Source organism: Macrobrachium nipponense, chromosome 34, assembly GCF_015104395.2.
Source record: "Macrobrachium nipponense isolate FS-2020 chromosome 34, ASM1510439v2, whole genome shotgun sequence".
In the NCBI taxonomy this organism is placed as follows: Eukaryota; Metazoa; Arthropoda; class Malacostraca; order Decapoda; family Palaemonidae; genus Macrobrachium; species Macrobrachium nipponense.
In genome coordinates, this window is record NC_061095.1 from 10,316,402 (window position 1) to 10,333,651 (window position 17,250).

The 17,250-nt window shown below is 37.4% G+C and overlaps 1 protein-coding gene across 5 annotated transcripts in view; it reads left to right on the top strand.

Annotated features, from left to right (window-relative positions):
• Positions 1-17,250, top strand: part of LOC135207895 (protein SpAN-like) — a 38,409-nt gene that overhangs the window by 11,774 nt on the left and 9,385 nt on the right. For all 5 annotated transcript variants that reach the window (XM_064239809.1, XM_064239810.1, XM_064239812.1 and 2 more), the window contains 4 exons: positions 2,941-3,067; positions 4,784-4,918; positions 5,596-5,682; positions 8,565-8,712. In XM_064239809.1, coding sequence (XP_064095879.1) covers positions 2,941-3,067; positions 4,784-4,918; positions 5,596-5,682; positions 8,565-8,712 — 497 coding nt within the window. The remainder of the gene's footprint in view (positions 1-2,940; positions 3,068-4,783; positions 4,919-5,595; positions 5,683-8,564; positions 8,713-17,250) is intronic.

The window sequence follows — 17,250 nt, forward strand, 5'->3', positions numbered from 1 at the left end:
ATATCTTTTTGGACGCAATTTCAGTCCACTTGATACCCAAATTTTATCCAGTCTGCTCATAATGTGATGAGTCTTTTCCAGCGTTTTGCCAAATTTTAACTCACGGGGAATTTGTATTGAATAGCATTCCTAAATATTTGAAAGATACGTAATGCATTCTAGTAAGAAAACTGCATAACTCTTGCGGTGTTTTCTGATTAAAGTAACATCGCCTGAATATCCTAAGCCTTTTACCTTTCAGTTTTGCCTTCGATCTGAACCATCTGTTTCATTTCCCCTCGTGTTTTTCCAAAAAATCTATGAGAAGGGCAAAAAACAATGGCTCTTCACTGTTTACTGCAAATTCTTCGATCATATGTAATCAAAATTAGATTTACATGTCTAAAATGAATGCCATATTGACGAAAGAGCTTCTGTAATTCTGGTCTGTGAAATGGCTTTTTGTAATCAACAAATGCTGCACAATATGGTAATATAAATATCTGATCTGTATAATTCTTGCCTTTTCTAAAACCATCTTGTTCATTTCTAAGCTTTTTATCATTTCACTCTTCAGCCCATTCACTATAAGCGTTCTGAATTATTTCATTTGTGAAAATTGCAAGGCCTCTTTGATTACCACATTCAGTCAGGTCACCTTTCTTTGATATCTTTGCTATTTCCAGTCGTTAATCCTTCGGGCCAGCCCTAGGAGGGCTGTTAATCAGCTCAATGGTCTCGTTAAACTAATATATACTTAACATTTTTTTTTCCGACTATGGATCTAGCCTTTACCTACACCCTACAAGACAGCAGACGCTTTTACGTTGAGCTCTGGGCCCTGATCCATATGCACTGCCAGGACAAACCAGGAGCTGAAGATTAAATGGAAAACTGTCAAAACTTAAGGAATGAAAATGAGTGACCACAAACAAAATTAATACTTGTCAAGATTAAAAGGCAAATTATAACTCTGAGTCAAAATAAAAGTTGACCTTTTATAGACCTTGGAAAATCAGTTACAGTTCTAACTGTATACCAGGGAGGTCTTTATTCTGATCTTCTTTTTTTTCATAATAATCATAACCTCAGTGATGAGGAGGTTATATACGTCTGTTTGAGCATAAGTGATAGTACTGTAAAGATCCTTGTTCCTGAAAATACAGTCTAAGGGTAACTTGGGTTCTGTTTTGACTAAATGTAGTGGTTTCGTATGGATAAATCTGATTCCAACAGTGACCCTTTCGTTCGAAAATTCTGTCTAAGCCAATTGGAACTTGTTTCAGGTAACTACTATGAGATTCAGGGCCTCTTTAACACGGTTTTTTGGACTTTGCTCCTTATCAAAGCATCGGATGTAGCTGAAAATTGACATGTGTATATTTTACAACCACACACAAATCTTGTCAGCATTATCAATAACCTAAACTCGATAGTTTTAATTTTTATAGAGTAAAAATTCTCTAGCCGACGCCATGGCCAATGATTACAAGCCAAGAGTCGAAAAACATTCATTACATAAGCAAGGTAAACAACGTTTGATGAAATGTTGCCCTGCCCATCCACCAGACAGAAACTCATTCACTGTTCCATTGGCAAAGACTTTATGAATGGCGGAACAATACATAAATGTGGGTGGGGTATCTGTGCTAGCGTAAATACTACTGTAGCAGTAGTGCCGCAACAGTAGTAATAGCAGTAATATACATGAATTAAACGTTTAGGTCAACTACTGGGATCCTTAAGGATCATTTAGCACTTCTTACAACTACTAGAGAAATGAGTTTTTATAGCCAGAAGTTAAATTTTCTAATCCAACAATGCCCATGATAGCCTTCAGTGTTATCCTGAATTATAACGAGGCCAAAGTGGGTGGAGCCTCATGAAGTCATCATTCTGACGATAACTATTGGTGAAGGTTTAAAGCCAAAATACGGTACCGGCTATTTTTTTTTCAGTAAATAGGTAGATAGCCAATGAATAAAAATTGCTTGACATTGGATATAGCAGTCATCAAATCAAGCTTGTCTATAATGTTTTTGAAAATACCAACTATTCCCTACATCTTGTCAATCTGATTGTGACCTATAAAGTAGACTGTAATTTCTTAGGACACTTATTTTGGGAGTTAGACTAATACTCGAAGTGTATTTGTATTTATTAACATATTTTGTTGGTTTGTTCATTATGACAATTATCAGTGGAGAGGTTTCAGAGTTCATAAAGGCGTACTGCTTTGCTTATACTTAAATTTTTATGTCATTGTTGCCAGAGGTCTAGCCTTCCTTACGTATAGCCAATCATCCATCGAGAAACAGGGAAGAAATGCTGTCATGAGTTACGTAACGAGTGCTTTCGAAACCTTTTCTCTGAGTAAGTTGGCCCGTCTTCAAAAAAAGTCAATTTTACATTATAAATAACAAATTTATTCAACCTACGTAATGCAGAATACAGTCAAAATTTATGTGTAGATATAATGTGTCTTCTGAATAAGCGTTATATTTATGAAATGCATAAATAAAAAGTTATTGCGAAAAAACCGTGTTACAGAGGCCCTGAATCTCATAGTAAGTAAACGACACCTGACTTAAAATGAAAAAGATACGGTACCAAAACTCAAACTAATACAGTTCAGGTTTCCAAATTTCTGATGTTCAAGCGTCGCTTTATGGAGGGACTATTATCAGTCCCAGATATGGCTAACTTTAACCTTAAAAAAAATTAAAACTACTGAGGCTAGAGGATTGCAATTTGGTACGTTTGATGATTGGAGGGAGGATAACCAACATGCCAATTTGCAGCCCTCTAGCATCAGTAGTTTTTTAAGGTCTAAGGGCGGACAGAAAAAGTGTGGAAGGAGAGTAAGAGCCATCTTAACAGTTTTCTTTTACAGAAAACTGAAAAAAAAGCCTTTCCGATATATTCCTCTCATTGACGGACTTTTCCTTTCTCTTGATCCAGTCCTTCACCAACAACGGAGGACTCACCCTGAAGACGAAAGACCCGATGCTCCAGGGCATTCCAGGAACTTCCCAACGTCTGTCGCATCGGGACGCATTGTTGGCGAATCGAATGTACGGTTGCACAGGTAGGTTACACAGCTGGGATGTGGTGGGGGGAAGGAGGAATCTGTTTCTTGGAATTAAAATTTGCAAACCTTTCAATAAATAAATAATGGAATAACGTATTAAAACAGGCATATATGTCTTATGCACGCTTTCGAAGCGAATAACATAAAACTTAAGCGAGCATTATGATCTTTTCATGAACAAATATGTCTGAGCGTTAGATAATTTGAATATTAATATCTAGGGTGAAATCTGATTACCAGAACTATCATATCGCCTAAAGATTTATGTAGTAGTTTGCAGCGTCAAAAATGATAAGGAAGTAAAATGTTCTCTTGAGGTAATGTTTTCCTTAACTCACTGGCAATACCCGAAGCCCGAATAGATTCGAAGTCATAGTTTTGAATATCGAACTTATACTTAAACGAGTTTACAGACTTGCAGACTAACTATGCGGTATAAATCATATCGCTCTGGTTCATTGTGAGTACTATTCAGTCTTTTGGAACGGGCAAAATCACCTGGTACTATGCGAGTACGTCCTAGTGTTTTGGCTCATTTTGAAAGACTGAATACTCACAATGAACCAGAGCGATATAATTTATACAGTACAGTCAGTCTATAAGCCTGTATGACCCCTAAACTCGTACTTTCAGTATAAGTTCGAGATACAAAAAATAAGACTTCCTTGGATCCGCCAAGATGTGAGAATCATATTAATAATATACCTCTCGTTGCATGAACCAGTGGTTATTCAGCGACGGGACCAACGGCTTTACGTGACTTCCGAACCACATCGAGAGTTAACTTCTATCGCAAGAAATACACATCTCTCACCCGTCAATGGAATGCCCGAGAATCGAACTCGCGGCCACCAAGGTGGCAGGCCAAGACCATACCGATCACGCCACTGAGGCGCTCGGAATGGAATACAGAATTTAAGCCAAAGGCCTAGCGCTGCGACCTCTGAGGTCATTGAGCGCTGAAAGGTTAATTGAGAGTAGAAAGGTTTGAAAGGTGCAACAAAATGAAAAAACTCGCAGTTGCGCTAAGAGACATTGGTTAGAAGAGAGTGCATAGCAAGATGAAAGAAAGAGAATATAAATGAAGTATCAGTAAAAGGAATGAAAGGGGTTGCAGTTGGGGGTCGAAGGGAAGCTGCGCAGAACCCTACGTAATGACTACAGTGCACCGCGTGAGGTGGAACATAGACAAAATTTTATTTCCTTGTAATTTTTTTTTTTATAACTCTGAAGGCTATATAAAAGTTCTGTTATTCAAAATTCTCGTAAGACACTAATATTCAAATTATCAAGCGCGCTGACACCGTTCTTCATAAAAACTAATCATTCTCGTATGAATTTTATGCTATTCCTGGTGAAAGTTTACATGAGATATATGCCTGTTTTGATACGTCATTCCTTAATTTATTTATCTTTTTCAATATTGTTTGCTGACTGAATATACTAACTACAATGATCTAGAATTGATATTTATAAATAGTAACAACAATGATCTGGAGCAATGTTTATCTGTCAGTGACTAATAAACGCTACTCTGGAATTCAGTAATGTTATTACTCACGGGCTTCACTGATCAAACTAGAAAATGTTGATGAGGAAGACCACTGGATGTCAAACCGGCAGATCCCAGGTGTTGTTCCCAAACCTCATTTGAACCTGACGCCCATGCACGTACGAACGAACATACAATGAGATTTTTTTTCTCTTCAACAGAAATGTGGGCCAGTGACTGTGGCCTTGAGGAGGACTATTGCAAGAACGACGGCTACTTATCGAAGAACTGTCTCTGCGTTTGTCCTCCCGGGACAGAAGGAAATCGGTGCGAAAGAGTCGTGGGAGGCTATTATGGTAAGTGGTCGAGAGTGTGTCCTTTCCCGCCTCGTTGTGTCATCCACTTTCTTTTGTTTGTATGGTGTTTATACGTTGCATGGAACCAGTGGTCATTCAGCAACGCGACCGACGGCTTTACGTGACTTCCAAACTACGTCGAGAGTGAATTTCTATCACCAGAAATAATCATCCACTGTCATTTGTCTCAGGGTCGTAAGGTTTCTACTAGTTGCACGTCTGAGAGAGAGAGAGAGAGAGAGAGAGAGGGGGTGGGGGTGGGGGAGGGGATGGTTATCTGTAAAAGAAATAAGGAAACAAGTCCACAGTGATATACGACTATTCGTGAAGTATTCTTTGACAAGGTAAGAGAGAGAGAGAGTTGTCGAGAGCCTGTTCGGTTCCCCTTTCCAACCTGTCTGAAAGTGTACAAAGAATCACTAACAAAGAAAAAGGTGTGTAGATGAAATCAATTCAACAAAAAACGTTCACAAATAATAAGGTCAGAGCACTTAAAGGCAAAGAAAAATAAGAGACTATTTATCAGCGTTGACAGTCACTTGTCTTTCTCGCTGCCTCTCTCTCTGTTTTGAGAAGATTCGTCTACTTTAAATCACGGAAGTGTAATTGAAAGAATTGCATGTGCTCTATTGAGCAAAGGTCTCTTTTTTTTCTATATTTTCCTTTTTCCTTTTCAGATAGACTCAAGGCAGCATGTAACCAGGTAATAACGAAGGGAGGAACCATTATTCAGTCACCAAAGTATCCAGGATATGAAGACGGTGGTCAGTAGATAATAACTCTCTTTGACAATGTTTGCACGTAATATGAGTTTTGATGATAGATGTTAAATAATCTTTAAGACGCCTGTTAGTCATGGGTACATGTATTTATATGTGACTTGAAGAAAACGAGAGGGGGAAGACATTTTCAAAGATTGCAGCCCAGAGAGAGAAACAGCAACGGAACCATACATTTGGTGTTCACCACATTCACTACTTGCAACTCTATACATTCGTCCTCTAGAGGACCCATTGGAAACCTCCACAGAGGAATTAGAACAAGGAGTTACCCTGCTTCCGTGAAACTTTGTTGAAATAATTTTGAAGATTGGCTGAATCAAGTTATTTCATGTAGTATCCCAAGAAATAAATTTAAATTTCTTTAGGACAAACGTCCTGCATGAAAATCCAAACCATAATTCTGATCAATGACGTGAGTTTGTCAGTAACACTGGACTCTGCTGTCATGAGATGTCAAATCTGATTCTTCCTAGGACGGAAAGAAAAACATATGAAAAGAGAATAGAATAACTAGAAAAAAAAGTCCTCCAAACACGAGTCTGAAAAGAAGAGATCTCGAGAACCTAGACAAAATAGAATGATTGAACAAAATCTTGACAAAAAAATAAAATAAAATAAAATAAAACAAAATAAATAAAAGGGATATTAAAACTTACAACAATTTCAGGTTGATAGGATCTATAAGTCACAAAAGAGACTCAAGAATAATTTATGAACTATGGTAATTTTTTTAAGCTAAAAATATTTGTAGGTGATATTGCTCACTAAATTAACAAATCGCTGTGTTAAACTGTATTGAGCAGCCATTTTTGGAATGAAAAAATATCCCACTGATAGCTTTCGCTGATTAAGAGAAGCACTTGACACTGTCCACAGGCCATATTTTGGAAGGTCTTATGTTACTATGGCATTCCAGTTAATATGTAAAGCTACCTAAAATTATCCATGACCTAAGTAGATAGGAAGTTAATGGTGATGGCGTCTTCTCAAGAGTTTTTTCTGTAAATAGAGGGGCGCTGCAAAGAGATGCTGCTTCACCTTTGTTGTTTAACATTATTATAAATTATATCACGAAAAAAAAACGGCTGGAGATCAAATAGGTTTAGATTGGAGTAACACGAAACATGAAAGATGCTACACCAATCATGACCTTTGCTAGGCCTTGTCAAAGACAACTATGCCAAACAGGTAGCTTGGTAACCGAGTCCTTCGCTAGGATCTGTCATATACCATCAAACCAAGCAGTAAGCTAGGCTATTCCATTAGTAGGTACTGTCAAATACCACATGTCTAAGCAGGAACTTGTGCAAATAATGTCCTATCAGATACTGTGAAGCAAAGCAAGAAGATGGCCGCAGTGTACTTCATTAAGCTCTGCTAAATATCATCAAACCAATGATGAAGTTAACCAACAATATCTTTTCCTAGACTGTAAATACAACTAGGCAATGCAGAGAGTTATGGTAATAATTTTCGTTGCTAGATCTGTCAAAAATGGTTAAGCTAAGCATGAAAAGAGAAAGCTGCAGCAACACCACAGTGTCTAGAAGTATGCTCTATCACAGTGCCGTTTACTAAGATTTTTAAAAAACACAACCAAGTCTGGCAAGAAGTTGTGGCAAAACTTGAAGTAAAGTAGGAAGTTGCACCGCCAATGTCCTTTCCTAGGGTCAGTCAAATACTAGCACATCAAGCAGCAAATATCATCAGAAGTGTCCTCAGATTCTGTCCAGTGCTAACAACAATGTCCTATGCAGGGCTGTCCAATACTACCATGACAATTACAATATTGTACCAATATTGTTTTTTCTAGATCATCAAATATAACCAAGATAAGTTTGAAGTTGTAACAGTAATGTCCTTTACTATGCTATGACAAATTCACAAAGCCTAGCAGTAACAATAGCCGTCACTTGGTTCTGCCAAATACCTCCAAGTTAAGCAGGAAGCAGGACCAATAATGTCCTTTGTTAGGCTCTTCAAATATATAACAAGTAAAAATGTACAGAAGTTTCTTCGGCGCAACCGAGTTTTCTGTACAGCATGTAATGCTGTATGAAACTCTCAGCAACGGCCCATGAAAATAAGCGGCAGCCCATGAAACTTTCATCTAAAGCCCCTGGTGGCCTGTGTCGTTAGCACCTATAACAGTGCCAGACGCACGATCATGGCTAACTTTAACCTTAAATAAAATAAAAACTACTGAGGCCAGAGAGCTGTGATTTTGAATATTTTATGATTGGAGGGTGGATGACCAACATACCAAGTTGCAGCTCTCTAGCCTCAGTAGTTTATAAAGGTGCGTCCACACGGTCGAACAATGTCCGATGGACAAACATTGTTACCATATCATAGACGAAGCAGGATGACGTCATAAACGTTGAAACAATGGAAGTAGATCTGGCAACAAACAGTGGTACCAGATGAGATTGTATAGAACTCCTTTTACTCTTTTCACAAGGCAAAGTCCGGCAGACAGTTGTTAATTGGTAACAATGTTTGTTCGTCGGTCATTGTTCGACCGTGTGGACGCACCTTAAGATCTGAGGGCGGGCGGACAGACAAAATGTCATCTAAATAGTTTTCTTGTACAGAAAACTAATAAACAAGTAAGATATTGAGCTAATATTGTCCTTTGTCACACTCAGTCAAACACCATGAAGCCAAACAGGAAGCTGAGCCAAGAATACACTTTGCTAGGTTCTGTCAAATTGCCACAAAAGCTCTTATATCTTTGCTAGGCTCTATTAAATGTCACCTGTAAGATATAAAAAGAGAACTATCAATATTGTACATTGTTGAAATATTCTTGATGCAATTTTTTGTATATAACTCACATTATTTTGGTTTGAATCTTTATCCAGGGACTTCTTGCGTTTACCGTATCATCGCCCCTGAAACTGACCTCATAGAGATAACATTCGATTTCTTCAACATCTTTGAATTTTACGATGTAAGATGCAGACTCGCTACAATGCTCTTCATTGAAGATAAAATAAACAAGACCACAATGTAAGTAGGTTAACAGCATCTGGCGATGTATCTCTCCTTGGATGCCTTGTTTTGCTTATTCATGGACCTCTGCAGTGCATGCAAGCTTGAAACCAAGACTATTTTCCTTAGCTTTCTCTCTCTCGCTGCATTCATATAACATAGAAATTCCTATTAATAGTTAGGAAGTCATTTCCGTTGTCCTAGTGTATATAGCAATGTTTCATTACTTGAACCGAGATGCTGACTGAAGAGAAAATGTTTTGGTTATCCTTTCTTTTTCTCGAGAAATGCCACACATTTCATTAAGAATATCTACATATTATTCCCCAAATTACAGACAGTTTGAATGGCATTACAATTTGCCTTCAGCCGTTACATTCCTTGACTAAGTATAGACTGGGTTCTCTTGCCTGTGAGATGAGTATTATAATCATTGGTCTCTAGTGCCTCATATATATATATATATATATATATATATATATATATATATATATATATATATATATATATATATATATATGCATATATATATATACTATATATATATGATCATATATATATATATATATATATATATATATATATATATATATAACTACACACAAAATAAAGACCAAGAGTTATAATAATCATCTCAAATAAGACAGCCCAGGTTTGGGGCCGCAGGTAAAGCAAAATAAATTAAGTAAGTTTCATTAAAAACCCTTGCGCCCATGTTAGGTGACTATCTTGTCAAAGTTAAAGAGGAAAAGAACATTCAAAAATAGTTTTCCAGAATAGAAGGTCATTTACCTTTTGAACCCATCCTAAGCTAAATAAGATGTACAGATGATTTTTTTCAACACTAAGCTGGTTCCCCTAACAGGAGGGGGCTTACCCCTGAAAATCATAACAGTGCTCATTGCCATATCCATTGAAGGGCGAGATTAACGAATGAAAAAAAAGGAAATTTGCAAACGATACTGGCAGAACGAATATTAAGAGAAAAGAATTGACCCCCTAGAATAGATAATGATATAGAAGTAAGGGGATGAAATAGTGAATATTTAGCTGACATAGATATTAATGAAGCTGATATTGTGCAGGCTATTAATGAAATTAAAAATGGAGCTGCTGCAGGGCCTGATGGAATTCCTGCTATTTTGTTAAAGAAAGTAGTTCATTCTATCGCAAAGCCACTTGCAATATTATTAAGACAAAGTGTAGATACAGGCAAGATTTATGATGAGCACAAATTAGCATATATTACCCCTACTTTCAAAAGTGGATCAAGACTAGAGGCAAGTAATTATAGGCCTGTGAGTCTAACATCACATATTATGAAAGTGTATGAAAGGGTAATGAAGAAAAATATTATGAAACATTTAATAAAAAATAATTTGTTTAATAAAGGACAACATGGTTTCGTACCCGGAAAAAGTACACAAACCCAACTGTTAGTCCACCGTGAGAACATATTCAAAAATATGAAAAGCGGAAATGAAACAGATGTGGTTTATTTAGACTTTGCAAAAGCTTTTGATAAAGTAGACCATAATATATTAGCGAAGAAAATTAGAAAACACAATATCGTGGATAAAGTAGGAAGATGGTTAAAAGAATTTTTACACAACAGAAAACAGATAGTTATTGCAAACGACGAGAAATCGGATGAAGCCAAGTAATATCCGGTGTGCCGCAAGGTACGGTGTTAGCTGCAATACTGTTTGTTATTATGATTGAAGACATAGACATAATGTTAAGGATTCGGTAGTGAGTAGTTTCGCAGATGACACAAGAATAAGTAGAGAAATTACTTGTGATGAAGATAGGAACGCTCTACAAAGAGACCTTAACAAAGTATATGATTGGGCAGAGGTAAATAGGATGGTATTTAACTCTGATAAATTTGAATCAATTAAATTATGGAGACAGAGAAAGAAAGCTATATGCATATAAGGGACCTAATAATGAGACAATCACAAATAAGGAAGCAGTTAAAGACCTTGGTGTGATGATGAATAGGAACATGTTATGCAATGATCAAATAGCAACTCTGTTGGCAAAATGTAAAGCAAAAATGGGATGGGGATGTTGTTACGGCACTTCAAAACAAGAAAAGCTGAACACATGATTATGCTTTATAAAACATATGTTCGTAGTCCACTTGAATATTGCAATATGATATGGTACCCACACTATCAAAAGGATATTGCACAAATAGAGAGTGTACAAAGGTCCTTTACAGCTAGAATAGAAGAAGTTAAAGACCTTGACTTACTGGGAAAGACTACAATTCTTAAAATTATATAGTCTAGAAAGGAGAAGAGAACGCTACATGATAATTCAGGCATGGAAACAGATAGAAGGAATAGCAGAAAATATCATGGAACTAAAAATATCAGAAAGAGCAAGCAGAGGTAGATTAATAGTGCCCAAAACTTATAACCAGGTAAAAATAAGGAAACGCCACACAGGAGACATTAATCCACTACGCACCAGCATCGATAATGCAGCGTCTATTCAATGCGTTGCCAGCTCATCTGAGGAATATATCAGGAGTGAGCGTAGATGTGTTTAAGAATAAGCTCGACAAATATCTAAACTGCATCCCAGACCATCCAAGATTGGAAGATGCAAAATATACCGGAAGATGTACTAGCAACTCTCTGGTAGACATTAGAGGTGCCTCACACTGAGGGACCTGGGGCAACCCGAACAAGATGTAAGGTCTGTAAGGTAACAACTGAATCTAAGACGAGCTCGTGCAAGAAACCTCTGCATTGATAGTTGCTTCATATACCTACACAAAAGCTTTACCAGCAATGTGTCAAACTCATCATACACACTGTACATTTCAGATCTCATGCATGGGCTCCCTTGCTTCCTAGATATCTGAAGATAAAACAGACCTGAGCCAAACATCTGAATTTGAACTGTAAAACAACCCTTCCTGCTTCTCCCTTTTACTCTACTTGTACTTTGCGAGCAGAACTTAAAATATGAGGCGAACAAGCAAGCATCATGAAGTGACGCATGTGACTGTATATAATATATATATATATATATATATATATATATATATATATGATATATATATATATATTATCTATATATATATATATATATACATATATATATATAATATATATATATATAATATATATATAATATATATATATATATATATATACATATATATATATATATTATTCTATATATATATATATATATATATATATATATATATATATATATATATATATATTATATATATATATATATATATATATATATTATATGCATAATCTTCTTTCTCTACATCTTTCCCAGTCGATTTTCTGACAACTTTTCTCCACCTGGCTCGGTCGAACACATCATCCTCTGACAACTGTTTTTCTTGCAGATCTTCTTTAAATTACATCTATCAATACAATATACGTACTATACTAATATATATAATATATATATATATATATATATATATCTTAAACGAGTTTTTAGGACCAAATAACACTCGTTTAAAAAAGTTAAACACACACGCAGCTGCACCTACCTCGTTCATTGCAGATCATTCTGGGCGTTAGCTAAAAATGCAAACTGGTACCAAAAAATTCTTTTTATTTCCCAAATTAGCTATCATTAAAATGGAACACAATGAATACATTAAAGTGGAATTAAATGAATAAAGTCTGACCCCAAAAAACTGTGAACTGTCATTTCCTCTCCTGAACCAGGTTTAAGTAAGTACCCCCTTAAATCTCACCGTGTCTGATTAACTACATTTTCCTTAATAGTCAATAAGGCTTAAAAAAATCCATTCTCTTATTTGGCGACATTGAACCCATCTGAAATAAAGAGACTATACTTATCATACCACTTCACACGTGAAAGTTAATCAAAATGAATGTGTATGAACAACACTACTCTTTCTCTTTTCACTTCAAAGGTTAACCTTTTCAAAGTCTTATCTTACGTTTCCTTATTCGATGGGCCTTCTCAAACCTCTTCCAGGTGTGTTCTACACACTGTCACAAGCAATCAAAGAGTGTCCTCTCTTCTTCTCATCACCTATCATCAAGCCCATATATCATATGCTACGAACACACATGCAAACAAGCCCTGCAGGGCACCTAGCAACCATGGGTGCCGCATGTCCCAAGCATGTGACTTCCGAGGTGACGCTGACCTCAGATTGCATTGGTCATCATTCCTGGCTGTTTTTCATTTCAGCATTCTTCAAGGAACCTAGCGCTTGTCACTAAGCAGCCTGTCTCTAACCGGAAAAAGCTGAGATTAACAATTCATTACCGCATTAGATGGCTCGGCCACCTATGTCTTTTGTGCATTCCCGTTGCACACAACATCAGCAACTAGTATATACTGGTTCATAATGTTTGCAAGATACCCCCTATAACACATATTTCGACTATCAATATGGATACTATAACTGTAATCACTGGAATCGTGTAGCGTTCGTCGAAGAAGAATTCATCCTCGTAATTATTCTCCAATGGTGGGACCGTAACCGACTCTAATGTAGGCGGAACTTGAACTGCCTCGTGGTTTCATGTAAGTGTTTCATGAACACCTTTGTCGAATAATTATAGACCCCGGCTGAGCACGTGAACCATCTCGAAACAATTCAGCATGTGCCATTATTCAACGTCTGCGACCCTTGTAGGTGTATCCAACATCCCTGTTGCTGAACTGTAGATTCGATGTCTTCCGATGAAGGAATCGTAACTGCCACCTCGTTGTCAACTTGAAATATCCCGTGACTTCCATGCAAGTGCGTCTCGCACCCGCCTCGTAGAAGATTGTAGACTCCTGATTTGTCCCAGAACATATCCTGAGACGATCCACCGACGACATCTCATCCATTGCAAAGGCGATCCATAACATTGTAGTTCGTGTGTAGATTCGACCTCTGGTACTGTAGAACCGAGCTGTTTCCGTCGTCACCATTACGTGAAGTTGGGAATTCTTTAATTAAAACCATCGTGTGTCCATATTTGAAAAGTCTACATGATCATAGAATAACTAAAGTATTGTTTTACCCCACGAATCTGTCATTAACTAATATACCAAATCTCATAGTCAATTATTAAAAATTCCTCACTAAAACAAAATATGATTTTTACCCACTAAATCCTCATAACTAATCCTTTATCCGACGAATATACTATCAAAAAACCCCATAATGTCTATACACCAAAACCCCTGTACTGTTTATATAGTTAACCTCCATCAAATATAACGCCGAATACCCTTTCTATCTGACACATATACCCAGATAAACTCTACCTCCTCTCTATAATAGAAATGCTATGTAAAGCTTAACCCCAATTACAAGTTTCCCTTGTAGGAAAAAAAAAATAATAATTCAACTTTTCCCATTACAAAATGTATAAGGAGAGAAAAAAATATATATATAATCCAGCGCTTTTCCACATAACGCAGTATGTATCATTACGGGATTTGCCATCACAACATATCTCATCAACCCGAATTGACCCCTTACAATCATCCTCGTGGAATGTCATAATCGACATTCCTGAAAACAGTGCAAATCTCCGAGTAATCAACTCCAAAAGGAAAAATCAGCAACCGGTCTCATCACAGCATTATCAGCATTAATCCACCAGTGAATACCTCGTGCTCTAATTGCACTATAGAGTTGTCTAGTCAGACCTACAACCTCAGAAATCGTTATTCTTTCAAATGGCCCAAAAATTCTTTACTGATACTATATAACCATATTTCACAAAATTATCCCTACAACACCCACAAAGGCACCCAAAAATTGTCCTCGAAAACATAAACCATCATGATACTGCCACATGTATATAAAACTGCATAACCACTTAGTTGGGATATAAACCACAGAAAACCACGATTCAACAATTATATACCGCCAAATATAACCACTGGTGAATATAAAAATACAACCCCTTCATAGGGACCCACAAAACCACAATGCAGTAGTGCCACTCCCCAAGAGCCATAACACCAAATGAACTACAATAACCCCCTCTTTGGCTCGTAAAACCAGAGATCACCGCCAAAAATTATACCACAAAAAATCCACCACCAAAAATTATAGCCATAAAAATTTCAGCCCCCAAAATTCACCACCAAAAAAGCCACAAAAATTCAGCCCCAATAAACCCATACCGCCAGGGACCGCCACACAGGCTTGTCATAATATTTCTCAGTTTAACAGAAATTTGCCATACTTTCCAACCCGATTTTCCTCATAGAATAATTACTTCTGATTTGTACGCGCAGTTTGCGCATAATAAGAAAAATAGTAGAAGAAATGAAAGAGAATGAAACATTAAATTAAACTGCCTAAACACATTTCACCATCAATTTGCGAAACCAGAAAAAAAATGTAACTGCGCGACATTACATTAGTTACCACAACCAACTAAGAGGGACCTGCAGAAAACCCTGCGCTAAATCAATTGAGCTATAAATATTATGTCCCCCGATTTCTACAAAAAGATCTGGTATGCATGCGACTGGATAACGGTCAGGGATTGTTTTTTCATTTAAACGTCTAAAATCAACACATACACAGACAGAACCGTCCTTCTTAGGCACTGCTAACAGAGGAAAGTTGTATGGAGACACAATAAGTCTAATGATTCCTTCCTCTTCCCATTTATTGACCTCTTTTTCTACCTGTTCTCTGATTTTGAAAGGTATGCAGTATGCAGGAATATAAACAGGTTCTGTGCCTTTCTCTAAGTTTACCTTATGTTCTAACACATTAGTCAATCCCAGTTTATCGCCTTGTAAAGCTACTGTATCCACAAATATTGCCAAGAGCTCGCTTACCGCTTCAATATGCTCACTATAATCCGCATTAGCTAAATGTTCTCTAAACATATGCTTCCTTGATTGCATTACTGCCTCTGAAAACTCAGATTTCCCCTCTACAATAGCCATTGAACCACTGTCATTACTCCAAATCTTGGAGATCTACCACATATGTATTTTCTGGTATTTCCTAACTGTATCATTACAGTTCAGTAATTCTATCCATTGTTTGATACACTGTTCACTGATGCCATGCTAATAATCCCTCTTAGTTTCCCACTACCCTCAATTTCACACACATCCGCGGGTTTTCTCACTTCCCTCAACTTGACTTTTACCATAGTCTTTGAACCTGGCATTAGTCCCTCGTTGGCCGAGTGGATTTCGCACTCGACTACCGATCCGGTGGTCCGAAGTTCGATCCTCGGCACGGCCAACGTGGAACCAGAGGAATTTATTTCTGGTGATAGAAATTCATTCCTCGATACAATGTGGTTCGGATCCCACAATAAGCTGTAGGTCCCGTTGCTAGGTAACCAATTGGTTCCTAGCTACGTAAAAATATCTAATCCTTCGGGCCAGCCCTAGGAGAGCTGTTAATCAGCTCAGTGGTCTGGTAAAACTAAGATATACTTAACTTTTGAACCTGGCATTAAAACAACATCCTCTGATAAAACACATTGTTATTTATGATTAGTACCTCCCTGTTCCACGATCCCAAAAATATCACCACCCGTGGTTCTCATTGCATCCACCCCATTGTTAGTATCAGTAATAATATTAATATTAGTATCAGTATCACCACCCACAATGCCAATGTCACATCCACCAAAATTGTTACCACCGTGGCCCCCAATATCTCGTTTAACATCACCACAGTTATTCCCCGTATCACCAGTGTGGGTTTTGGTATCACCACTCCCCATATCACCAGTATCATCACCATTAGCACCGCCTTCTTCAATAATCTCCATATCCTCAGTTTCAATTATGTCCTCATAAGAGAGAAAAACACCAAGTATTCCAACCGTTATACCACTAACACCCGCATGGACCGAAATCTTGTGTCTCCTACATGCAGGATGGCCCAGCAAAAGTCTATTGCCCAACACAACCCCTTTTATAAAAAAAAATGGTTCTTCTATTAATAATCTATCACTGAGAGTAAACCGTATTCTAACACAACTCAGGGTGTTTAATCTATGGGCTTGCACATCACACACCATCTCTGTTGAGGGTTTCAAAAGGTAATGGGAGAACGTGGATTGGTACAAATTATGATCCATTAGGTTGATATTAGCACCGGTATCAATAAAGACTGGGATATAAACATCCCCAACTGTTCCATAAACTATAGGCCTGGGCTCTGGGGCGTCCCCAACGAGACCACAATGGCACGTACAAATCATCTGTACCCTTTTTGTTGATCGGCTTTCCAAAAATTTTGCCGTTCTCTTTGCCTTCTTAAGTGACCTGCCTGGGAAGTTCTTGTATTATAACTCCCAGAACTTTGAGGTGTAGGTCTCGCATCTTTCCGTATCTGAGACAGACAAGATTGCCAATAGTGGTCCACACTCTACCACATTCCACAATATTTGACTCTACATACTTTCTTTGTGTGCCCTTGTTTATTACAATTGTAGCAACGCAACTGCTGTTGCCTTTGAGCGATCGATCTTCTATTACATTCTATTTCTGTGTCTCTTTGCACCGTATTTCTCGGACCGGTCCCATTACAAAATGTACTAT